Source organism: Nilaparvata lugens, chromosome X (assembly GCF_014356525.2).
Source record: "Nilaparvata lugens isolate BPH chromosome X, ASM1435652v1, whole genome shotgun sequence".
Lineage (NCBI taxonomy): Eukaryota > Metazoa > Arthropoda > Insecta > Hemiptera > Delphacidae > Nilaparvata > Nilaparvata lugens.
Genome location: NC_052518.1, coordinates 53,857,793 through 53,884,149, shown reverse-complemented (window position 1 = coordinate 53,884,149; position 26,357 = coordinate 53,857,793). Strand labels below are relative to the sequence as shown.

The 26,357-nt window shown below is 34.7% G+C and overlaps 1 protein-coding gene across 5 annotated transcripts in view; it reads left to right on the top strand.

Moving 5' to 3' along the window:
- Window positions 1-26,357, top strand: part of LOC111064485 (ubiquitin carboxyl-terminal hydrolase 32) — a 236,805-nt gene that overhangs the window by 179,757 nt on the left and 30,691 nt on the right. For 4 of the 5 annotated variants that reach the window (XM_039443337.1, XM_039443336.1, XM_039443335.1 and 1 more), the window contains 2 exons: window positions 25,419-25,564; window positions 26,102-26,169. In XM_039443337.1, coding sequence (XP_039299271.1) covers window positions 25,419-25,564; window positions 26,102-26,169 — 214 coding nt within the window. Of the gene's footprint in view, window positions 1-6,995; window positions 7,379-25,418; window positions 25,565-26,101; window positions 26,170-26,357 lie in introns of those variants that run through there. The other variant, XM_039443339.1, reaches the window with a different exon arrangement.

Here is a 26,357-nt window from a genome sequence, read left to right as displayed (position 1 = left end):
AGTATGATTCTGCTCATGCTTTACTTCGATTTATAAAGTTCTCATTGAGGCCCTTTTGTAATGAATGACAAGATGCGAGTGGAGTTGAAGAATCGATGTGTTATAGAAGAATAGAAGATGATGAATCATCTGTCAATTCATCTTATACGGTAGAATACTTTGTACTTTGTTCATGATTATTTACGAATTTTCCATCTCTAATGGACCGTACATCTGGTTTTCAATATTAAATATTCAATATTTTCTATCCTACTTGATCAACTTGTGATTACGAGAGTAGAATGTAAAAACACTTTCATGATTTTCCTACTTTTTATGCATGCTTACTCTTCCTTAATTTGTATGTTTGCATGGCTTTCATCTTTAGAATCTACTGAATTTTCATATTGGACTGTTTAGATATGTAGATTCACAACTAGTAAGAACGGAAGATGAGCTACTTTACAGAGAAAATCATAGAAAGTTTGAACTCAACAAGCACAATTTATGATTTTTTGATGCCTCAGCCGTCATATATAAATATATTTGCCTCAACTGTAGGTATATTATCAACCTGGATGGAGAATATTAACAGTGGGAAACAGCAAACACTGCACGCTATGATTTTTAAGGAAATTGCCACTGTTAAGACTATTGTAATATATGATTCAACTCAGTTTTTGATATTCATAACCTATGACAAATTATAGCAGAGAATTATGATCATACACATATATATAAATATTAATTATATTATGTAATAGTATGAATATTTTATCGGTTGCAAACAATATATTTGTCTGTCATAGAACGCATGATTAAGCACATATACAACAACAAGATGATGAGTTAATTATCACATTTCATTCAAAACATAGACAGCAATATGATGACCGTATTGTAATAGTGGCATTATAATTATTAATACACGTAGAAAAAATTTGATTTCTTGAACTGGCAATGAAAGCTGAATACATTGCTGTAATGAACTTGGTTGAGTCTCAAACATTTTAATACATATTCAGAATTAAGAGAACTAAAAAGTGTAAATTCAGTTTCAGCACAAGTCAAAACAATAGACAAAATTGATTGTTTCGAGCGCCATAGTGTAAATAAGATGCAACTTAGAAAGCAGTACTATTTTACTGTTTACTATGGTGAAGAGAGTCAGTGCGCAAGGAAAGTGGCTACATTAATTATTTGTCCCATTTTTCTTTAAAATCACTGGCTTCGAAGTTAATCGGAGAAACCAAAAAAATCAAATCGGAAACCCCCTAAATTTTTACATATATATTATTTTATCAAGAAAACTGTTTATTTTATTGAAAAAATGAATATAACTAATATTGTAGTCCAAACAGAACTGTTTCCGATCAATGGTTACAGAGATAATTGATTTCCCGTGATTACTGAATTTTTCATGTTTTAGGGGGTTGGGGGGGAAAGCTCCAAGGTGATTTCTTGGGACTTTTGGGAGAATGACCCTCTGGGAGGGCTCTATCGATGGTGGGAAATTCAGCTTTTATTTAATTTTCGGATCGAAACTGCTTTTTTGAACCTTCATTGACTGGGCTATTTCTCGTTTACAGATGATACATGATATACAAAATAGTTGAATTTTAGTGATCTGATGATAACTATTATATCATAAACTGTCTAAAACAAATGTATATAAAATGAGGAAAATTTCTTATTTCTCGTTGATATATTTGTTGTAAAAATTCAGACTTATTAAGATTTGGAGTTTTGATATATTGAGAAAGCAGCTCCTATGCTCTCCAAATCAAAGTATATAAATTTAAATTAGCAAGAAAATAACGAGAACATTCACAGATAATAATAATAATAATAATAATAATAATACAATTTTTGTGGAATTTCCCACAAAGATGAGTACCATATTTAGTTCTATTCTGTGCGCTTGTAATTTATTCATTTTTATATGCATCTGAGCAGGGCATTCTTGATATTTTATTGTATTTGTATTCTTATTAGGAGTAAATAATTGCCAACATATAAAATTATAAATTATAATAATTGAATAATAGTAATAAATATGATTAATTATATAATGAATTCAATTATATTCAATTTATTTTTACACATACACATACAAGTTTGATACAGAGATTAACGAAAATAATACATGCAAACAACAACAATACACATTATAGAAAAATAAAAAGAAAGTGGTGCAAAAAAGGGTGGAAGATTGAAGGGTTTTTCCAACTATGGATATCCATGTACTAGGAAAACCTTCAATCCTTGAGAAGATGAAAAAGATAACGTAAATAGACGGTAGATATGAGAGGATGGGATGGGGGAAGAATAATAAGGGAAAGGATGGAAAAAGAAGCCGATAGGACGAGGTGTTGAAAAAAAAATTTGAAGGACTAGATGAATTTCAAAGGATTGCAGAATAAGCAAACACACAAGTCAGAAAAGTACACTTTGTGAAACATCTCATAGATAGAAGAAGTAATTGCATTTGATCGAGGTGTTAATATCCTGTTTTAGTTTTTTAGTTATTTTCGCACATTCAATATAGCCTACTGTTCGGGGATTGTATGAATGATTTTACTGCTTATGTATATAAGTTGTCTTCTGGTGGTTTCTATGTTTGTATTGTAAATTAAATATTATTTATTTTTTGTAGGTCTTAGGTTGTATAGGCTGTTGGCAGCGTTATTTGTAGGAGGGAAATCAGTTTTATGCTCAATAATGAATTTTACTACACTCAGAATATATAATTATCTAATTGTGAGAACATCGAATTCTTGAAAAGTCAAACTGATTGGGAAAAGTCTAGGTTTATTTAGAATAGTTTTGATGATCAATTTTTTACATAGGAAAAGCTCTTCCAAATGTGAGTTATAACAGCCCCCCCCCCACACGGTTATCCCATATTGAATTAAAGATTGAACCAGAGCAAAGTATACCATTTTTAGCTGACTTTGACTCAGAATTTTTTTCGCTTCATAGAATTTGAAGGAAAGGTATCTTATTCTTTAAATGAATTTTCATAAATTTTATGTGGATGTCCCATTTCAAATGTCCATCGATGAGAACACCTAGATATTTAGTGCTATTGACTTCTTTTATATCAGGACATGTACAGTTGATTGAGTTCTGATTGCAGTTTATGTGGAGTTTCAAATTTTAATTTTCTTCAGGTTTACCAGATCCGTTTAATGCGAAAGTGATGTAATGGGTTTTATCAATATTCAAGCTCAATGTATTTCTGTCCAGCCAATTTTTATAAGCAAACAATTTCGTTCAGCAATTTCATGTACCTCAGTTCATGATTAATTTTCCTCAGAAAATAGCGGCAGTGTCATCTGCAAACAATATAGTTTTGGAATTTTTCAGCTTCAGGCTCAGTAGATCATTCACATATATAATAAACAATAATGGAGACAACATTGTGCCTTGTGGCAAGCCATAGGATGTCATCTCAGAGGTATCAGGACAACCATCAATAGTTAAGGTCTTAGTTCTGTCTCTCAAGAAGCTTTCCATTAGTTCTAAAATTAATATTCCCCTGAAACCATATTTTTAAGTTTTTTTAATATCTAAGAAAACAGCAATGGTCATATAATTGGTATTGAGGTTATGGGAAAGGGTAGTATTAGTAAAATCAGTCAATGCATCTTCAGTACTTTTCTCAGTCTGAAAACCGAATTGGTTCCTATTTATTATTTTGTATTTGTTTAGAAACAAGACCAATCTCTTCTTAATGACTTTCTCCATAATTTTTGCCAGGCTACTTATAAGACTGATTGGACTATAATTGCTTGGGTTAGAGCGATCTCCTTGTTTGAAGAGTGGTTTTATTTTGGCTTTTTTGAAATGTTTGGGGAACTATCCTTGCTCAAAACATTTATTGAAAATTATTGCTAGGGGTTGCTAAATAGTGTGACCAGTGAGTTTGAGTACTGTGCTATTGAGATTATCCATTCCAGGAGAGCAGTTGTTCTTCAGCTCTTTTATAGTTGCTTCAACTTCATCAGAATTTGTAGTGTAAACGGAGGGGGATTGCTTCTTCTCTTCTATAATATTTGCTAAAGTCTACTGCTATCAATTCATCTACCGGTATTTGAATCCTCTATTGGTTGGGAGCTTTTAGTGGATTCGTTCATTCAAATGCACAGATTATCATCATTATCTAATTGTCACCTATTTTAGCAACTAGCAACTACGAGACAGGAACTTCAATGAAAAATACTAATAAAATACAACTTCAGGTTTATTGAACCCTAAATAGGTAGAACGAATTAATAAAAGTCAGGTAACATGTCAAATTTTCAAACAGAACAAAGTTATTCAGCAATCGATTCAGGTCAAGAAGACATTCTTAATTTTTAATCTGTACATTTTGGGAACCTGCTAACTTGCTGCATTTAAATTTGGGCCTCGGTCATTCTATGAAATTAAATTATGAGCTTAATAAGAAAAACAGCAAAAGTTCGGCACTCACCATTTTAACAATATTCAAACTTGGACTCTTCAGAAACACTCACATACGCTTTAATAAAACTCACTATACTTGAACTCACACGCACAAATAATTTCCTGATTCTACTCCTACTAACTCTATAAAATTTGGTTTCCTATTCAACTAGATAAAAATTACTGATAACTGAAAACATAACAATTTGTCCCTCTGAATGGGAAATGGGCCCATTCAGAGGACCGAGGCTCGCACACCGTTACATGTTTTCCCAGTTACGTCTCAATTCCAACTGTGGCCTTTTCACTGAAAATTATTCCCCCTCCACGAGCGTTGAGCATAACTTCCAGCGGAAAAGCCAAAGCTGCAAAAAGGTCAATGCTCGTACAATTTTCAAATACAGTGGCTTTTTTGACAAGAAATTGAAACTGCATTTGAAAAATGCACGAAAATTGCTTTAATTTCGACAACTAAGCAACAAGTTAGCAAATTCAAACAAGACAGAGTCAATTCTCACACTAAAAACGCAGGGTTCAACAAACAGTAAAATCAAAGTTCATTTCAGTTCAAAAACCTGAAAAATAATATAAGATACATACAAACAACTACAATAATACCCACTCAATATCACACTATTACATTACCCCCTCCCCTAAAAAAGACGATTTCACCAAAATTTCATTCACTCTTAATTTGCTTTCACACTAACACTTGACACTATTATCTGGTCGACATCAAGCCTGGAGCTGGGACCTGGAACAGCCCTTTGATATGGATGGGGGTGGTCGAAGAGATGCACCCATGCACCCGACGGTAGTACCCAGACATCTCAGCCCGTGGTAGGTGGTTGACATCAGCGCAAACTGCAATACAGCTGTAGGTCAGTTCTGGCAGTCGGAAGCCAGTCAGCTGTTCGCTGGCCTCAGCGACATCAGGAAGTCAGCATCCTCCCGGAACAGTGGACATCACATCAGCAGTAGCAATGATGTCATCGGGAGTGGGGCATAGATGGAATGGCCCCATCACTCTTGCACACAGTAGTCTCTTGTAGACAGGCCGTGATATCCCAGAAGACAAATCACTGTTTCTTCCAACAGGAACTAACCTTTTCAACTGTTATCACTCAACATTTCATCAAAACTCACAACTTACTAACTTGAGAGTTGGGTGTGCCAGACCCAGAAAAATTTACTAACACTGTAGCTCAAAATAGAAATGACCGGGCCCTTTAAAATTATTTGAACGCATAATATATTTCCTAAAACTTCAAATAATTTCCTAAGTCATTATCAACTGTCATTTCATTATCTCGTATCAATTAATTTCGAAATGAATTACAATTATTCTATCTCTCTAACTACGCTTTCAGAACAATAGCCTGCCAGCTTGCATTTTCAGATTAGCCTTCAATATTGTAGTCATAACGTCCAACTAATTATTGATTCAATTATCTATTACGTTTTCAACTATTTTCCGTTTGTCTCTACCACTGTTTATTCGATATTCCTTCTCATGTTCTTCTTCCCCTTCTCTCGTTTCATTCGAGTCTTGACAAAAAATATTATAATCACGATTTACTGTTTTACTCTTATTTCCATTGTTCTCATCGCACAGTCCAAGGAGTATTTTCTTCTCTTTCTAACCGTTACTTTCTCTCTCATTCTTACTCACACTTGTTGATCTTTTATATCTCTAATACACAATATACAGATTCTCTCTCTCATCAAATCAACTCTCTCACTCTTTATCAGGTCAGTTAACTATTCCCAGCCTTGGCTTAGTCGAATAATAGAACTAAACCATGAAATGAAATACTTCTTATTGATGGCCAATTTCCCTATCGCCCTCTTAAGAGCCAGCATAGTCGAAAATGCCTACAATCAAGAACTTCTAAACAGCTAAACTATGAATGCCCGATCCATGTTCATAACACCAGTTCACCTAACTGTGCTATCTCTTTCATTGAATTTCCCGAATTCAATCGCACCTTGGAATTCCCGATTCCAAAACCTCTCAGTCCCGCTGAGATCGTCGTCATCACTCGATAACACCGCCTGTATTATCCTCAGTATCTCAGGCCCGCTGAGTAAAAAAAATCACATCTTAATCAATTTTACCTTATTTACCAATAATTTCTGCCCAGAATAAACCGAAATCTCAAATTACAACCTACTCGATCCAGCCGTAAAGTGAGTATTCAGTTCAAACGGGCGGAAATAATACTATTCATTCATCATTCTTCCATATCAAATCTAATCATCTCAATCTCTCGCACATAAATTTTTTTCTCAAAATACAACTGGATGTAAAATCAACTTCATACCTCCTTGAACTCTCTCTCACAAAACATGATTAAAAAAAAAAATACCACATAACATTTTCCTTGACGAACTACGGTAATCACATTTGAACATAAAATTACATTACAACGTTTTTCAATTCAACAAAAATTCATTTATCTCTATTAAAAAATGCGTTCTACATTTTCTATCAGTCTGGTGCAATGTTGCCAGCTTTTGCAGTCACCGGAAAGCTCATATTACAAATTTCTTTTCCATTGTTCCAGATATTGGAATAGAATTTCACGCAGCAATATTCTCAAGCTCAACAACGGATTACTGATTTTTCATCTTCAACTACAAAATAATTTTAATCAATAAATTCTCTGATTTCAAAATTCATTCTATAAAACTAACACTTTTCATCTCATATTTCACGTATTACACTACTTACAAGGTTATGTTATCACAATAAAATTTTATACTTCATGTTCCTGCTCGTGTTGCTACGAAATTATTCCTTTTGAAACAGGCTGTTTTCTCAATACTTCTTACCGATCCTCAAAACTACTCATTAATCTGGCATTTGAATATTTGTCGTTTTTGCAGATAAACCCCACACACAAGACACCATTATGTAACCGGTGGAGGTATTTTTAAACCCTACACCACACCTGACATCATTTCTGAAACCGGAGATATTTATTTGTCTCTATTTAGTTAATCTTCCAAAATATGAAATATATAGGAGTACATGTGGTTCGATAGTCATTCTTGCAGACTATCCCACCGCTGGCCACCAATGTAAACGGAGGGGGATTGTTTCTTCTCTTCTATAATATTTGCTAAAGTTTACTGCTATCAATTCATCTACCGGTATTTGAATCCTCTATTGGTTGGGAGCTTTTAGTTGATTCGTTCATTCAAATGCACAGATTATCATCATTATCTAATTGTCACCTCGGTCATTCTATAAAATTAAATTATGAGCTTAATAAGAAAAACAACAAAAGTTCGGCACTCACCATTTTAACAATATTCAAACTTGGACTCTTCAGAAACACTCACATACGCTTTAATAAAACTCACTATACTTGAACTCACATGCACAAATAATTTCCTGATTCTACTCCTACTAACTATATAAAATTTGGTTTCCTATTCAACTAGATAAAAATTACTGATAACTGAAAACATAACAATTTGTCCCTCTGAATGGGAAATGGGCCCATTCAGAGGACCACACCGTTACATGTTTTCCCAGTTACGTCTCAATTCCAACTGTGGCCTTTTCACTGAAAATTATTCCCCCTCCACGAGCGTTGAGCATAACTTCCAGTGGAAAAGCTAAAGCTGCAAAAAGGTCAATGCTCGTACAATTTTCAAATACAGTGGCTTTTTCGACAAGAAATTGAAACTGCATTTGAAAAATGCACGAAAATTGCTTTAATTTCGACAACTAAGCAACAAGTTAGCAAATTCAAACAAGACAGAGTCAATTCTCACACTAAAAACGCAGGGTTCAACAAACAGTAAAATCAAAGTTCATTTCAGTTCAAAAACCTGAAAAATAATATAAGATACACACAAACAACTACAATAATACCCACTCAATATCACACTATTACAGTAGGTTGCAAGAAAAATGAATTCAGTAAGGGGAGTTTCAATGATGTCATCATTAATATCAAGGTTAGGAGAGTTTATCAGCTCATTTTTCAAATTTTGTGCCTGTCTTTCCCCTACCTTGGTGAGAAAATCATTCAACCTCGCGGTATGAACACCAATTTTAGTACTGTCTTCTTTCCTCTCTCCGATGGCATCATTAATACACCTCCAGAGCTTTGACTTATTCCTCTTAGATTGTTCTATTTTAGTTTCATTATAACTGTCCTTTGCACTACTGATGAGCCTGATATGTTTTGTAAGCATTTATCGAATCAATATCTGTATGACCTTTCCTTATTGTATTATGCATTCTTTCCCTTACGATGATTGCTCTTATTATTCTTTCCGAAATCTAAGGCGTTAAGGGATGATTTCAGCGAGGAATGCACTTCTCAGTTTTACTTGAATTAATCAAACCAGCTACACGATCCACAAACTGAATCCATATTATCATCACTTTCAAAAAGAACATTACAGTTTTCACTTCTCAACTTATCAACAAGTAATCTGTAATTGTATGAAATTCTTATATTATTGTTATTCTTATCTAAAGAATTTGTAGGATACGGTTCATTACCCAAGTGTATTAGTACCGAAAAATTATCAGTTATTGTTGTTTTGAATATATTTCCAAATATGTATTTGAAGTTATTATTTGTGTTCTTTAAAAATATGTGATCTATACACGTTTCAGATGTCGTTGAGACTCTAGTACAACCATTTATAATAAGATTTATAGCTTCTGCTGTTCAAAATATGCATGTATTCCTGAACCTGAATACTAGTTGACTGAATATTTATGTTTATATCTCCAACCTTGCAAACACTTATTCCAGTAGGTATGTCATCAAGAAATTGATTTAGGCCGTTGACGAAATTCTCGGTGTTGTGATTACTAGGTGATCTATCAATCCCTATAATTCTAAGCGTTTTATTATTTCCTATTTTCAAGTCTAAGCAAAGTGAGTTCGAATCGATGATTTCTAAATCAATCTCAATGAAATTGATACTGTTTTTAATATAAATGCACAGCCCGTCACATTTGTTTAGCTTGGAGGATTTAATCACTTCAGAATACCCCGGGATCCTCCACATGAATGGCATATTTTCGGTTAGCCAAGTCCCAGTCAGCACAATTACATCGATATCAGTTTTGAAACTGTTTATACAACAAATGAACTAATCAAAATTTGCATGTATACTGCGGATATTCATCGAGAGGATATTAATGAATTAAGAATTTTTACCATTTATGGAAGGAACATAATCAACATAGTTATCAATTGCAGGAGTATTGTTTTCATTTTCCAAAGAATGAAGAATTTCATCAATATCAGCCATGATCGAATTTATTATCAAGTTTGCACAATCTCTCCTTGTTTCACTTTTTGAGTTCGGTTTTCTTTATATTTTTAATGTTATCAATGAGTTTATCTATTGCAACTTTTTCGATGTATCTGAAAGTGTTGGTGTGGCGAGAAAGGGCAACTATAGCATGTTGTATGCTATTGTAAATGTTAATATTCCTGTGATCGACTTCAATTAAAACAACATTTTTTGAGGAGAGGCCTTGCGCTTCATGAATGGTATGTATTTTCCATCCCTTCCATGAATGATTCCCCCAGTTGAGTGATTCCGCAGCTCTGCGCTTTTCCTCTTAGGTGAAGGTCAAGAAAAGAGTCTTAGAGAAAATAATATAATGTTGCTCACCAAATCTATAAGTTGGAAGTATCGATGTCACTGTTATTAAGAGTAGCTATGATGTTATAGTGCGAGGAGAGTGCATAACACTCATCTACCGGACATCTACGTGTTGTTGAGAGGTAAGCATAAGGCTCACAAAAACTAGAGATCTCATGCCATTTGGTTTCTAACGAGCTTCTCTCGATTTAAGGTAGCTGTTGAGAATAGCCAACTACAATTATTTCAGATGCTCTATTCAGCATGTCGATATAATCAATGTAACCAGCATGCATTTATAAGATTTCGTCAATGAAAACTCTGTCATATGTTTTTTCACCCGTACAATTTGTAAGGATGGGGAGAAGCCTCCTGTTAACCTTTTAACGGCGCCTCCACCAATTATGTAACGGGGGGGGGGAAAGAAACTATAAAACAATTATGTAATATGTTTTGGTGGCTATAAAGATAAAACAAAATGTGAACAATCTACTATATAATATAATGAATCTTTATCATATATTTACATTTAAACAATCAAGATTACTTTATTATAAGAAAACAATATTAAAATGAAATTAATGGGGAAGCTACTCGCTTGCTGCTAAAGATACAATCTCTTTGTGGTTATGAAAATTAAAAAAAAACTCAAAAAGGATAACACCTACCTTTTGAAGATGGCTTCCCCCTTTGGCATTCACTGGTTGAAACGCGACGTCAGTTATTAGTTGAAAATCAAAATAACTGATATAGTGAAATGGGTTGAGATGGGTTCTTATTCAATAATACAATTTTCTTTAAACTACCCGAACTGCGACAGGAAACTGTATTATAAAACAAGAGAAGAATCTATCCTTTTCACCAGAACAGCCGGACTTTACTCACAGTCCTAACGAACGAACTCTGCTCCAAAAGCTAAATTTTGGTTATTAATATAAACTCAATCAATGCCAAACATGAAAGCCATCTCAAGTACATATTTTTACCTATCGCACAAGCGCACGTTTGTTATGAACAAAAAAAATTTCAACTTTTTTTTGTTGGAAGCTTTAAAGTTCATTGAGTCAAAACCGAATATATGCTATTGAAAAAATTCAAAAAAATTTATTGTGGCCTATGTGTGACCTTGAAGTGTACATTTTGAGCATTTTTCGTACTTCCTGCAAATGCAAACAATAATCACCGCAGCAATGAAACTTTAGGACAATTATCTTCAAAATATGCTCTTTCAAGTGGTCTACTCTTAATTACAAAATATTCATGTTTTTTTGTTTTTTTACAAAATATCGATATTTCATTGTTTTTTACAGTGAAATTTTCAGTTTTTTATTTATATTAGCATACGTGGGTTTCAACTCGCTAGCCAATGCAATTTTTTGTTTCTCATTATAAGTATCCGTTTAGAAACGTTAATTGGTTGAACAAGCCAATGTTTATACTTGGGCTCGTGCGCAAGCACCGTGCGTGCGTAAAGTATCGGGGAGGTAGGAGTGGGGCAGTTTCGGTAGCTGTCTCCTTGGTAGACTTGACTGGCTGAGTGGCCGGGAGTAATGACCTTGGGGACTCCTTTCGTCCAGGTTTGCTTCCTGATTTTGTGACCGATTGCACTGTGCCAGACGTTGTCAATGTCATACTGTTCTATTATACTATTACTTTTGTTAATTCAATGTGAACACTAAATTTTTGGTAGTTGGAAATGTTTGCATTCTCCCAGTGAATAGAACTGAAACAGAGTAGTGTGTACACTAAATAATATAAATTTGTGGTTCAATTGTGGCATATCTATGCTTCTTTATTTATTTTTGTATAGTTTGCTCTGTATTTAAAATCATTGTATTATATTATCACGTTTGTTGATGTTATTTTCAACAGAAGTTTTTCAATTTTCAATTATTTTCATATTTCCATAAAGTAGGATAATCTGGTATTAGGAAATACTGGAGTAAGCTCGGTGTGAATTGTTCTATACAAATTTGCGCTTTTTTAACTTGTACTCAGAACTCAGGCAATATAATAATTTTGGTATTTGAACGATATTCGTTTTTTCATCATTTATAACACCAATCAAGTTATTTATTAGGATCTATGTTTTATCTTTGAACTTTTAACACTTGATAAGTTCAAAACCAAGCTCTCAACAAAATAATGTTGGGAATAACTTTCTTTGGACAACAACACTTAGCTTGTTTAAATCGTATGGAAAATAACTTCTTTCTGAAGGATTATTGAAAATTGGGTATAAATTGGTTATATAGTACTGATAGGTCTATTTGAGCTATAGATTAGGCTGTGGTGTATACGGGCTTCTCCAAGTTTTAAGAAAAGTCCGTGTTATCCTATAGCCTACTATTAAACGAGCAACTTCTGTTTTTATGTTTAGATGTTTGGATGTTTAGATCTTTTTATGTTTGTATTTCACCGGATCTCGAAAGCTGCTCTAACGATTCTCACGAAATTCAGAACATATTAGGTTTATAATATAAAGATTGGATTGAACTAGGTCTCATCCCTTGGAAAACTTGCTGAAGGACATTAAAAGGATAATTCATCCGTGGAAAGCATATGATAATTTCGTCGTCTCTCGATAACAGAAGATGCGTGTGCCTGTGTGGGAGAGAGACAGAATTATTTCCATTATCATCCTTGGAAAAACAGCTGATAATAATTATTTCGTTGTCTGTTGGCGATGGAAGTGAGTGAGCGAGTTCATGTGTGGTGGACTGTGTCAAAATTATGACTCAGCTGTTGAACTTTAGTAATAATTTAATCAGGTACTTAGTGCCGGTTGCAAAAAAAGCCGGGTTATTTTCAATCCTGATTAATTTCAGTAGATCCATCTTTTTGAAATGGTCTTCTCTGATTTGGTTCACGTGAAGTTAATCAGGATTAAAATCTAACCGGCTTTTGTGCAACTGGGCCTTTGTGAGGGAAATTTTTGCCTTCCCTTTGGGAATTAATCTCAATTTACTGATAGAGTAAATTGAACATTTATGTTGAAATGTTATTATAATTTCTTCTTTCGTAATAAATATTTTACTTTCCTTGCCCTATTACCATAGGTAAGGAAAGTATTGCTTTCCGAAAGGAATTAAGGTACCCCAATTTCTAAATTTCTATACGTTTCAAGATCCCCTGAGTCCAAAAAATTGGTTTTTGGGTATTGGTCTGTATGTGTGTGTGTGTGTGTGTGTGTGTGTGTGTGTGTGTGTGTGTGTATGAGTGTATGTGCGTCTGTGTACACGATATCTCATCTCCCATTTGAAGGAATGACTTGAAATTTGGAACTTGAGGTCCTTACACTATAAAGATCCGACACGAATAATTTCGATCAAATGCGATTCAAGATGGCGGCTAAAATGGCGAAAATTTTGTCAAAAACAGGGTCTCGAAAACGGCTCCAGCGATTTTGATCAAATTCATACCTAAAAAAGTCATTAAGTTCTATTAACTGTCATGAGTCCCATATCTGTAAAAGTTTCAGGAGCTTCGCCCCATCTATGCAAAGTTTGATTTTAGATTCCCAATTATCAGGCTTCATATACAATTTAAACAAAAAATTTCAAGTGGAAAAGATTGAGTATGAAAATCTCTACAATTAATGTTTCGTAACATTTTCACCTAAAATTGAAAATAAGCTCGAAATTCGAGAATATAATATTATTCAATTGCAAACTGTTGGCAACTGTTGATTCTATTAAATCATTCACTATGAAGATATAGCAGACTTCGTGTGTCTGCGGCGCTATTGTCCTGTCACCAGCTGGCTCAGATCTTAGAATAGTAGACTTGAAATGCGCGTGAACACTAGCGTCAGTTGATCAGTTTTCATAACGGCAAGGAAAGTTGTGTGAGTGTGCCACACCAGATTTCTATGCTTTTGTACTCCAGAGCGAAGCTCGATCCCCGATATTGATTATGTAAACATGGGAGACGTTATGCTTTGAATCCAATGCTATGATTTGGAACAGGATCAGGTTCCAGATCAGGTGATCTGGAACACCATTTTCTGCACCGTAATTACAGTAACGTAAAACAGTAGCAGAATGACAGTGAGCTCACAGTCCAATAAACAGATTGTGAATGAATACTGAACACAGAACACTGTTCTATATTCATTGACTGTGGTGAGCATTGTATGGGTGACTTCTGTTTTGACAGATAAAAGGTGGGCGCGTCAATAATTGCCTGTAGTAGATTTAGTTTAGAGTAAATTTTTTTCATTTTTCGAATATATCTCGGAAACTATGCATCTTAGGAACATTTGTATTTCGTGAAAAATTGAAGCTTACAAAATTACCAACAAGTTTTGTCCTTTACATTTTTTTCCACTTATTACCTACATGCAAATATCTTGGAAACAATGTGTTCTATTGACATAATCAACTACATAAAAATGAAGCTTAATAAATTTCCTACAAGTTTTGTTTGGTAGAGGTTTTCGATAAATCCTATACTTTTCGAGATATTTATGTTCTACAGTGATGCATTTTCCAAAAACCAGTTTCTCTTCCATATTTTCGCTCTTTCAAGTCTTATAACATTTCAACAATAATTGATGAAACAAGAATGTGCTAATCACGAGATTGTAGAGCATTCAATTATCTCTCATTTCATGTATAATTCGACTATTTCACGCATTCCCATACGACTGTTGCAGCAGTTTTAGTTTTGAGTGTCAATATCAAGATTTGCAACAAGTGACTTTCTACGAATATCACACTATTCTGACATCATAAATTGGCAGTGTGCTTCAGTATGAACATTCATATTGAGTACCTATTGGAACGTCTGCGGAACAAAACACAGGGGGTGTTTCTAAACTTCCTACCAAACAATGAGCATTGATATCATTCACGAGGTATGATGACATTCAACCAAGCTGCTCTATAGTGAGATTCACTCTAATATGTCAGCATTAGTTGAACGTGACGAGCTTCGATGTTTTCTATTAGGTACGCTGACACACAACCAAGCAGCTTTACACTGAGACAGTGTCAGCATTAGTTAAAGGTGAAACATTGGTGCTATTCACTAGCAATACTGACTGTTGGAAGTGAACTACCCTTTAGAGTACCCAAGTCGGTCAGCATTGACTGAATGGGAAGCATTGATGTTATTCATGAGGATTGCTGACAGTTGAAAGTGGATCTTCTCACAGTAAGTGGCTAGCCTCTTCAAGAGGCTTCAAGGGCCAAGAACATTTTCAGGCCAGTCTACAACAATCAATTAGTTACGGAAGCCTGCAACTGTGAATAGATTTTTTCATTGGGGGTGAGTTCTTTCATGAAAGACTTACTATTTCGAATACCTTCTTTTTCGAGGGGAAGTGGTCTGGTGGTAAAGTGGGGGAAGAGAGAGATTGCATTGCAAGCTTCACTACACTGAGCGCTACGAGTGTCTAACTCCCGAACTATGCTCCTCCAACGCCAAGGAAGGAAGCCATTCAAACAATCTTGAAAACAGAGAGAAGCTAACGTTAATATTGACAACAAATAAAGTAAACAATCTTTCTGTCGATGACAAAAGATTGTTCAAAGACAAAATACTGTTCATTGAACTTTTAATTTAAAAACTCTAAAATCCTGATCAATATGAGATAATTATATGATTCATATATTATGTCCCATATGACCAGGTGACACATCACCCATCCCGCTTAAAGACTCGTCCCTGAGTCTGTAGTTAAGAGGGGAACATAAAAAAAGGAAAAGAGAGGAAAAAAAAAAAAAGAAAAATTATTAAACAAAATAATATACTTCGGAAACTGACGTGCGCTTGATTGACGCGATAATTCGAATTTTAGTGGTTCTGGAATAACGATAGGGTAAAGTAGTTCTCAATTATGTAGATAATCCTCCGATGTCCTCGTCGATGTAGGCTACTAGTAGACGTCCTTGTATGTGACGTCCTCCGATGTGATGGAACTTGAGATGCGTCCGCCAATGTCCGTCTATGACCATCATAGTTGCTTCAGCTCCTTCAGGCCTCCAGCCACCATGTACTAAAGATAAGATGACAATCGTAAGGTATCCATATTTCCGGTTGAAGTCGAGCCATCTCTCAACTGTCGAAGAAATCTCCCGCAGCTCAGCTCGCAAATAGTAGAATTGTATGCGTGTGTCCAACTATAATTGATACGGTAGTCCAGTAGTCACTGGATCTCAATTCATCCAACTGCCATGCAATGCAATTGAGCAGCAAAAAAAATCTCCCAGTATTTATACCTATCGATTCTGGTTTCTACAGAAGATGAAATTCGTGCTTCGTTACACGGAAGCTCTGATTAGCGCCCGATGTCCTCTCCGTTGTTGAGTAGTGTACAGCATACTACGTGATGAAAAATGGCCCTGCTTGTGTTAACAGCCAAACGTCTCTGCTTGCATAATATCCTCCAGATCTTCAGGAAAATCGATCTCGTAGAGTGTAGTGACAATTCACAAGTCGCCTTGCGCTGAAGCTGAAGTCATCTCGAACAAGCTCGTGAAGTCCGTGAAATCCCACGAAGTCCTTGAGTGTTTGAGTCATGGAGTCCATGAAATCCCGCGAAGTCCTGAAGTCCACGCACTCCCGCGAAGTCCGCAGTCGAGAAGATGTAATGTGGGAACTACTACTCATAGGAATAATATTGGAATATTAATAAATAAGAAAAATTTCAAATCTAATACAAGGGAAATTTTAGGAAAGGATAAACCCCTTCACTATTATAATAAACTAATTCATGAACCAATTTCAAAATCTACTGAACTTTTCATTACACAATTATAAAACTCTACAGCTAACTTTAAACAAAATCTCAAATTCAATAAAAATAACTTCAGAAAGGGAAATACTAAAGTTCAATAAAAATAAAAAGCATAATGTTGAGTAGTGACCACAAAAAATCTAAAAATTTAATAAGATTATTTCAAAAAGAAGAAAATATTCAAGCTCAAATCAGACAAGAAATGCCAAGTAACGACCATAATATTTAAAAAACTTCAAATTTGATAAAATGACTTGAAAAAAATCAATAAAGATCAAGTTCAATAGTACATGAATTAAGTAGAAAACTATTTGACAAGTTTCTGTTCATACAATGAAATTCGACCATTATTAACGTTAACAATAATTGAATGAAATTTAATTAATTTCTGATTGATATCATAACAAAATAAATAATTGATTGACTGGACGTGATTAGTTTCTTGTTATTTACTTTGAATAAAAAACCTATAATAAAAGACAACATTAATTATTATTACATTCATAAACTCTGGAGTCACGTCTGAAATCAAAACAATATATGAGTCATATGGAAACAAAACCACAATCATACAATAAATCATCAGAATATAAGGAACTTAAACTCTAGTTATATTTTTATTGAGAAAGAATTTTAAGTCGAATAAGTGTGAATAAATATTCATCCATCAGAAATAAAACTTATTTATAACAGCTTCATTATGAATTTCGATCAGTTGAGAAATCTCAATGAACGTTTAAAAGTAGCAATAACGCTTGTCACTCAATGAACGACCTCGCCCTGGATACGAATAACAAAATTGACAACTACACAAATACGTGCTAATTGCACTTTCTTTAACGTAGGTCACATCAGTTCAAACGCAAGAAAATATTAAAACAATGAATTACTACATTATATTACTTTTTCTCAGCACCAAATTACAATGCACCATGATTTATCGAGAAAAAAACGTTAATATTGACAACAAATAAAATAAACAATCTTTCTATCGATGACAAAAGATTGTTCAAAGACAAAATACTGTTCATCCTGATCAATATATGATTAATATAATGTCATTATATTAATTATATGTCCCGTATGTCCAGGTGACAAATTTATAAGAAACGATCCCACAGTTCTATAATCCAACCTAGTGCTCCTCTCATTGCTAACACCATGCATCCTAACCACATCCTCACGAATAGATCTAATGCCAGCTCTGGTTTGACTGAGAACAAGGTCTCTTCCAGGATTGTGCTTACATACTATTAAGTAGGATTTTCCACAACCAGGTACACCATCATACCACTTGATTATAGGTACTTTACAATCCTTGAGATTCATTTTATTTATGTTCTCCGATAATTTGCCATTTAGCACTAGTATGTATCTCTCCGTAGTATCAAATCTGGATTCATGATGCTGGAACTGAACATACTTTCCTCCCTCCTCCTAACAAAATCCCATTGCATACAGCGAACTCATTTTAAAAATAAAACATTTCAAAATGTTATCGTATATATTCATTACCTTATTCAAAAGATTTAAAATTTCTCTGCTTGAATCTGCTATGTTAGACTGTGTTATGGCTGACAGAATTTAGTTTGTATTTTTTTGAATTTTCGATATCTGTATTATGAATAATGCAACGAAGATATAAGATATTTTTTATTGCCAATAAACATATACAGTGCAGTAATAGGCAAAAGTCAAAATACAAACAGTACAATAAAAGTAACATAATCATATCACTGGCGGAAAACACAATACAAACAAAAGATTACCAAGTGACAATACAACCAACAACTGAATCAACCGAATACAGTCAAACAAAAAAGCAAAACACAAAACTAACTAAAACACAACACTGCACCACAAGTACCACTGTAACATTATCACAATATGCTTATTTCATGAAAAATACTTATACAAACTCTACTCTGCTAGACATCAATAACAATATCACCTTCAAGAAACTCTTGCGCTGTATAGAAGGACTTAGATGTAACCCACTTGCTAACTAACATCCTCAAACGACCAACTGAAAGCGCTCTAATTTCTAGTGGCAGCCTGTTGAATAGTTTTATTTGCTGGAAATAATGGCTTTTGGAAGTTTTCCTCAGTCGAACGTGAGGCACTGTTAAATTCTCCCTATTCCTAGTATTGAAATTGTGGGTATTTGACTGGTTATCAAAACTGGAAATTTTTTGTCTCACCTGTAACAGATTTTGATAAATGAAAAGTGCCGGTATAATATAAAGTGCAGGTCATAATATTCAGCTGTCTAAAAGCTTCTCTGCATGAATCCCTAACACCAAGGTTACTTATAATTCTTATCGCTTTTTTCTGTCACAAAAATGCCCTGATGCTATCAGGGGGTTGAGTTCCCCCAAAGGTAAACACCATATGATAGAATAGAATGGAACAATCCAAAATAAGTGGTTTTTAAAACTTTATGGCTAACGCAGAATTTTAATTTTCGGAGCAAGAATGTAACTCTAGCCAGTCTCTTACATAATTCAGTGATATGCACATGCCAATCAAGCTTTGAATCCAAGTTCATATCCAAAAGCTTAACAGAGGTGACACCAACATCTGCTAATACATTATTATTGAGTGAGAAGAATATTTCTTCTGTCTTGCTCTCATTAATGCACAAGTCGTTTGAGGTGAACCATTGCTTTGCATCAACGTAGGATTGGTTCAGCATATTCCGTACAACCCTCCTACTCACATTAGAATTAATCAGAGTGGTATCGTCTGCATAGAGCACAGGTAAAGTGTTAACATTGGACTGAAGGTCATTCATAAAAACCAGAAACAGGAACGGTCCAAGTACGGAGCCTTGAGGAACACCTGTTAGTACTTCCTTATATTGAGAATTTTCCGAGGTGTCAGCGACCACAACTTTCTGTTTCCCATTAATTAGGTATGATTGGATAAGTTTAAGTTCCTTATTTTTAACACCATAGAAGTTTAACTTATCCAACAATTTTCCATGGTGGATACTCTCAAAAGCCCGGCTCAAATCTATCAATTTCGCACCAGTTACTAATTTCTTTTCAAAGCCTTTCAGTATTTCATTTACTACAAATTCAATCGCCATCACTGTGGAATGCTTTGGTCTAAACCCATATTGATGGCAATACAATAAACCCTTACATGCAAAATACTCCTAAAGCTGAATCAATACACACATTTCAATGATTTTGCTTACAATAGGAACTATGGCAATGGGTCTATAGCACTCTGGTTTACTGTGGTCCCCCTTTTTAAAAACAGGGATTATCTTTGTCAATTTCAGAGCGTCTGGGAAAACCCCAGTTACAAAAATCAGGTTTATTAAATGAGTGAGAGGAAGCAGTATTGCATCAATAATGTGCTTGATAACATAATTAGATAGATCATACACATCTGCAGTCGGTGATGAACTCAACTGCATAGCAATTGTCCTAACGGTGGAAGAATCTATCTGTCGTAAATGAAAATTGTCTTCCCGCTCACTTCGTTCCCATACAAACTTTTCAAGTAGCTCAAGATGACTGGGTACACCATCAACTTCCCCATTACTTGTCAGCATGCTTGAGTTTATGAAATAACTGTTAAAAACCTCTGCAAAAATAGAAATTTTCTTTGGTGTTCTCTTACACTGCTCACTCTTGACAATATTCCATGCCACTCTACACTTGTTTCTAGAGTCCTCAATTAACACATCATTCACCTCTATTTTTGCCTTTGTTATTGCAGAGGCATACAATTTCTTATATTTTTTAAAATTCTTCTTATCCTCCTCCCTACTTGTCGATTTCCATCTATTATAATATAATATCAATACAGCTCTCATATTACTAAGATCCTGATTAAACCATCCATTTTTCTTAAACTTACCAGCCTTCACTGATCTAGAAACAATTGTACATTTCTCATTGAAAACTGACAACACATATTTCAAGAATTGATTAAAAGCCAGGTTAACATCACTTATAGGCCTACTGAATAGAAAAGACCAGTCAATATTCAACAGACTAGGACTGCAATTCCTTGATCTTGTTTCTGTTACCAATCTGGATTTTACTATTTTCCTACTCCTCTTACTATTAAATTCCTTATGATCTAACTTTAATGTAAGCCATATACCGGCATTATCTGATAATAAATTCTGCTCGAGCAAGGTATAGTCTAATTTATTAGAAAAAGAATTGATAAATATATTATCCAAGCATGAGGAGTTCCTTGTAGGTTCATTTACAGTTGGATACAGGTCAAAAGATTCCATCAGCAATAGAAAATCCTGAACAATTGATGTACCAGACTCTAATAAGTTCATGTTACAGTCAGTGGTTAGTACAAGATATCTAAAATTAGTTGTCATGATTATTAAAAGTATGTCCTCTACTCTGCTTATAAAACTATTTACATCAGAGTCTGGTGTACGATATACAGTAAGAATAACCATATCCAGTTTTGTCAGATGCACCGCACATGCTTCACAAACAGAATCTGCACTGATATTTTTCACATCGATAACATCAAAACTCAAGTTTTCCCTGATTAATATGGCCGAGCCCCCATGCGTACGAGACTTTCTACAATAATTACTACCAAAACAAATTCTGATGGACATACAGTGTTAGCTCCTCCTCTGTAAGCCAATGTTCGTTAATACACAAAATGTGTGTAAACTTTGAGTGAAGAAAAATCTCGAGTTGTCCAAGTTTATTTTTTATTAACTGTACGTAACTATGAGATCGTGAATTCTTCATTGTGAATCGTTTCCACTGTGCAAATACCATTGGCAACTGAGATCGGTACATATTCGAGGTTTGAGTAGCTGAAATCTGGTAACTGCTTCCTAATTCGCCTACCTCTAGACATATCAATGATAGGAACTGGAAAATGATCAACTTGAGAGTTTCGGCAGAAAATCCAATCACTTGTAACAGTGCTTTCATTTTCGTTGTCACTTGCTGTTAGTTTAAATTACCTGGCTCCGAGATTTGCGTAAAGGAACACTCCTCAGTGTTATCTCGCTTGAAGGATGCAGGAGAGCAGGAGAAAACTCTGGATTAGGAGTTACTGGACAGGATTCCAGAAGTCCAATGACAGGCGAGTCTGGCACTAACGGGTAATTTGACTGCAATGCAGGCCTAGTAGGAGTAGCCGTTGAAACACCCTACATAACAGTCTGCTCCACAAAACTCGCAAACATTTTTGAGAGCAGCATTTTACCTGTTCTATTAAAATGGAGACCATGCCTCGTGTAATGAGATCTTTGTAAAAAGGTGCACATATCGATGTAGTCCAACTGAAGTCCACCTTCATAATCGCGCAACAATCTGTATAAATACGCATTGGCATGAGAAATATTTTCATTAAGGGTGGGTATATCCCACCGATATGGAATACTACACACTGCGATGTGAGACTTTAGATCTAAGGCGAGCAGTGAACTTATCCCCTGGGCAAGAGTCAACTGGTAGGGTTCATTCTCATGAAGGTCATTGGTACCAGCTAATATTATAATGAAGTCATCCTCAGAGAAATCCCTGACAAAGTCTAGTCCATCCTCAATTACATGCTTAAGCTTGGCACCAGGCTTGGCATACACGAATGTGTCATAGGATTCCTTGAATCGACGCAGGTCGCACTCAATTGTTTTCCATGACTGTCGGTAAGAAATTTAACTCTCCTTTTCTTTTTATTAGTCGATGATGTCCCATAGCACTTTGACCTAGTCTCAAGTTTTTTCTGGTGTTTCGGAGGACAATGAACATCCGCCCTCACCGTATACATGTGAGAAGTAGTCTTACTTGCAGTTCTTGAAGACGTGTCTGTAGAGAGAACCGAAAATCTATTGCTTATTTCGATTGCACTGGCCTCATTAATGAGAGGATCAGTAGGTGACACTCTTTTGAATGTTTTCCTAGGCTTCATGAAGGAACCAGCAGGAATTGAGTTGTGATTGAGTGCATTAAAGTCAATGTCATCGCCATCAAACATCGATGAGAATCTTCTTGAATCTGCCTGTAGTAACTTTATAATTTCATCCTTAGAAAAAATCTCCAACTGCAGAGATTGTACAGTATCCTTCAAATCCCTCACAGACATCTTCAGAGCACAAATCTCGCTATCCGCCTTTTTTTCATTGGAAAATTAATCCTCAAGTATCACCGTTCTTGTCTCCCTTTCAACTCGCAACTTTTCCATTATAGTCTTATTCTCAAGATTTGCGTCATTCAACATTGTCCTTAAATCGGAATTCACCTTTAGTGAAGCGTCATAACTATTCAAAAGTGCAGTTGTAATTGGAATAAGATCTAAAACAGCTTCATTTGAGAGTCTATGACAAATTTTCATCAGTGAGGCGTGAAGATCAATAGATATATCTACGACTTCACTGTTGATAAGTCCCTCCCTCAAATCATCAATATCTGCCTCCATTCCCCGAATCAGATTGTTTCTCCCTGCTCGTGTCCGCCCTATTCTACTCGCAGACATTTTGAGATGAAATCAGGTGTCAGATTATTGTTCGGAAATAGGAGACTGAAAAGAAGGAAGAGAAGAAAGCGTCAAGAGGGCATTCAACACGACAAGGGAGAAGGTAACCCCTGAGTAAGGATATGGCCGGATTTATTAAGTGCACGATTTCTAATTTTGAAAAACTCCCGCCTCACAACGAGAAGAACTAAATCCTGTTGCTATGAGAACCGATAAACAGACAACAGCTGTGGGGTGCCGGTCTATTTGACAGTTAGAGATAGCAGTTCCAACTGAGAAGATAGATAACACAACTAGTATCGACGAAACTGTTATCACCTCCATAGTAGGCCTACAATTGCCTTCGGACGACACAGAGATTCGGTAATTGTTTACAGTTTGTAGTGATCACAGGTAACTACTGGCAATTAAGAATGGCCGAAAGAACACAACATTCGTATGAAAGATTCAAGTTTCTCCCATGAACACCAATAAGTACTTACAGTTGGCGACTGTTGGAAGACATCAGTAAGTACACTAGAACTCTACTATTCACTTGAATCCAACAAGCTTTACAGTTAATACTTATAAATTTGAATAAAACACGGAGCAATAAATTGGAGCAACAACAAGGTCAATCATGGCGTTCAAATAAGTTTCATGTTTCGAGTTGCCTTGGAAAAATCCTAATGGGGTTTCCGGTGAACGATCTGAACAACTAGGTACGTCAGGAATGTTGAGAAAATTAATGTTACAGTATCCACGATACGAAAAAACAAATCTAAGCTTGTCATCCTCCAATACATTACTCATTAGATTTGTAGCAGGTATGTCAAGAAATTAATCGATCCAATATACACCAATAACAAGGGGATGGTTTGTTTTAGTCCAATTATTTATGGTTTAGAGGATTCTATAGAAGTTAATCACAGCCTCTTTATCACAATCCACTATGAACACAGTTCAAATTGTTCAACTGTATCCATTCGTCTTGAGTAAGATACCTACTGTTATACAGGGTGTTTCACAAGTAGTGTCGAACATTTTAGTGTTGTAGTGCATAAATACACAAGATAAGCAAGATCAACTGAAAAACATTGTAAAATCAGCTGTATGGCCATATGGAGCCATACCGAGTTTCAAAGCTTCATCTTAAATACAAAGATGAAAAATTGGAATTAAAAATTTAATATTGATGTTTGAATGGTGAAAAGTGGTCATGCATGCAGTACGAAAAGAATTAATTTCTCTGTTATTCTTTGGTCAATCTTAATAATAATAAGGTATTTTTGTAATCTTGATAAAATTTGGTATTTTTTTGTCTCTTGTAAATTCTCTGTAAAGTGAACGGTTCTCGTGAAATTTGCCACCAGAAATTTAAAATGGCCGTCATTCTGAATATGTATATCTATAAATTTTCATTTTATTTTTTAAAGTTCAGCATAAATATTCATGCCACATTTCAGATCAAAACAACATTTCGTTCTTGAAATAAAAATACCTAAGTGAAAAAAACAAAATGGCAGCTATAAGGATAATCGCTGAGTTTTGGACACTTCAAATACGACATTTGTAGTCTCCTATCATCCAGGAACAATACCCTAAAATGTTCGACACTACTTCTGAAACATTCTGTATATAGCTGAAAAGCCTTTGGATGTTTTAAGAATGGACCCACTCAATTTAACAAAACATATCATTACATCAACACATTCACTAAAGTTATACACAAGATTTAATCTAGTTTTGGGAGTTTTAACAGTTGTATTAAAGATATTTATTTTATTCAAAATTGGGGCTAGATCAATAGTCTGAGGTTTATGATTTATGGAGATCTCTTTAGTATTTTTATTTTCAATTCTAAACGTTTTCAATAAGTTTTTAAATACCATAATCTGTTTTATTAATGAACTGTTGTATCGCTTTTTGGTATGTAGGGCAATCTTTATCATTTACTTTATGATTGGAGGTGAATGGACCTATATCTTTAGGTGGTTTCCAAATCAGAGAGGAGTAATCTTTGTACATACAACTATCGGTCTCAAGCAGCCACTCATCTAACCGGAGCACCAACATGACTGTGCTTTCCTACTGTAGTACGTACCGTATTTGTTTTTATTGTGTTGCTTAACTTCTTTTTCTATCTTTTTTATTACAGATAATTCACTTGAAGAGATTCCAGTATGTAAATAACAGGTGGATAAAATCATTAAAAGTTGTTAATATGCCGCTCTCTGATTTTGATCCAACACCTTACTTGGCTGAAGTTCCTAAAGAGACAATACTAAAACACAAAGAACAGTCGTAAGTAAGCCAAGCGTTAATTTAGTAAGCTTCGTTGTGTAATTTATTACAATTCTGCATGGTATATTTATGTGAGAAGCAGTCTCATAATTTCACTTCATTGAAAACGTCTCATTAGATTATGAAGTCACGTAAAATGGTCAATTTCATGACTAGAAAGAATGGTTTGATCTTGAATAGTATCTATCTTGACACGAGATACAGCTTCCAGATTGATAGTGGCTACATATAATTTATTTCTGAGGAATAATTGTTTTATGTTCAAACAATTATTGGAAAACTCTAGATTTGATAATTTAGTAGAATTAAATGTTCAGTTGAACTTCAACCTGTATTAGAGATATATATTAATAATATATATATATGTGTGTGTGTGTGTGTGTGTATTAATATAGTAATTAATACAATTACTGAACTATTTTTGACTGTTGAAATCAATCAATATCACAATCTCCTTATCAGTTGTGATATTAGTTTTTGACCCACTTTCAAAAATTGTTAAAAATATTTTATGTTGATGATTGGTTGTTTTTACAGAAGATGCAAAAGAAAGACCAAAACCAATCAAAAAGAGAACGGCTCCAAAGAATCTAGTCAAATCCAAGGTAAATTCCTCAATTTCTCTTATGGGCACGGTCTGGGAACATGAAAAAGTGGTAAATTGTTCTAGTTCCAGTGGTAAATCGTTCAATTACTTGACTGGTGCAAAATGTTCTCATGGAATGCCATTTTAAAATCTTTAGTTCAAGCTTTTGGCGCACACTTGAAGTTGATTTCCATCAAAATGTGTTGT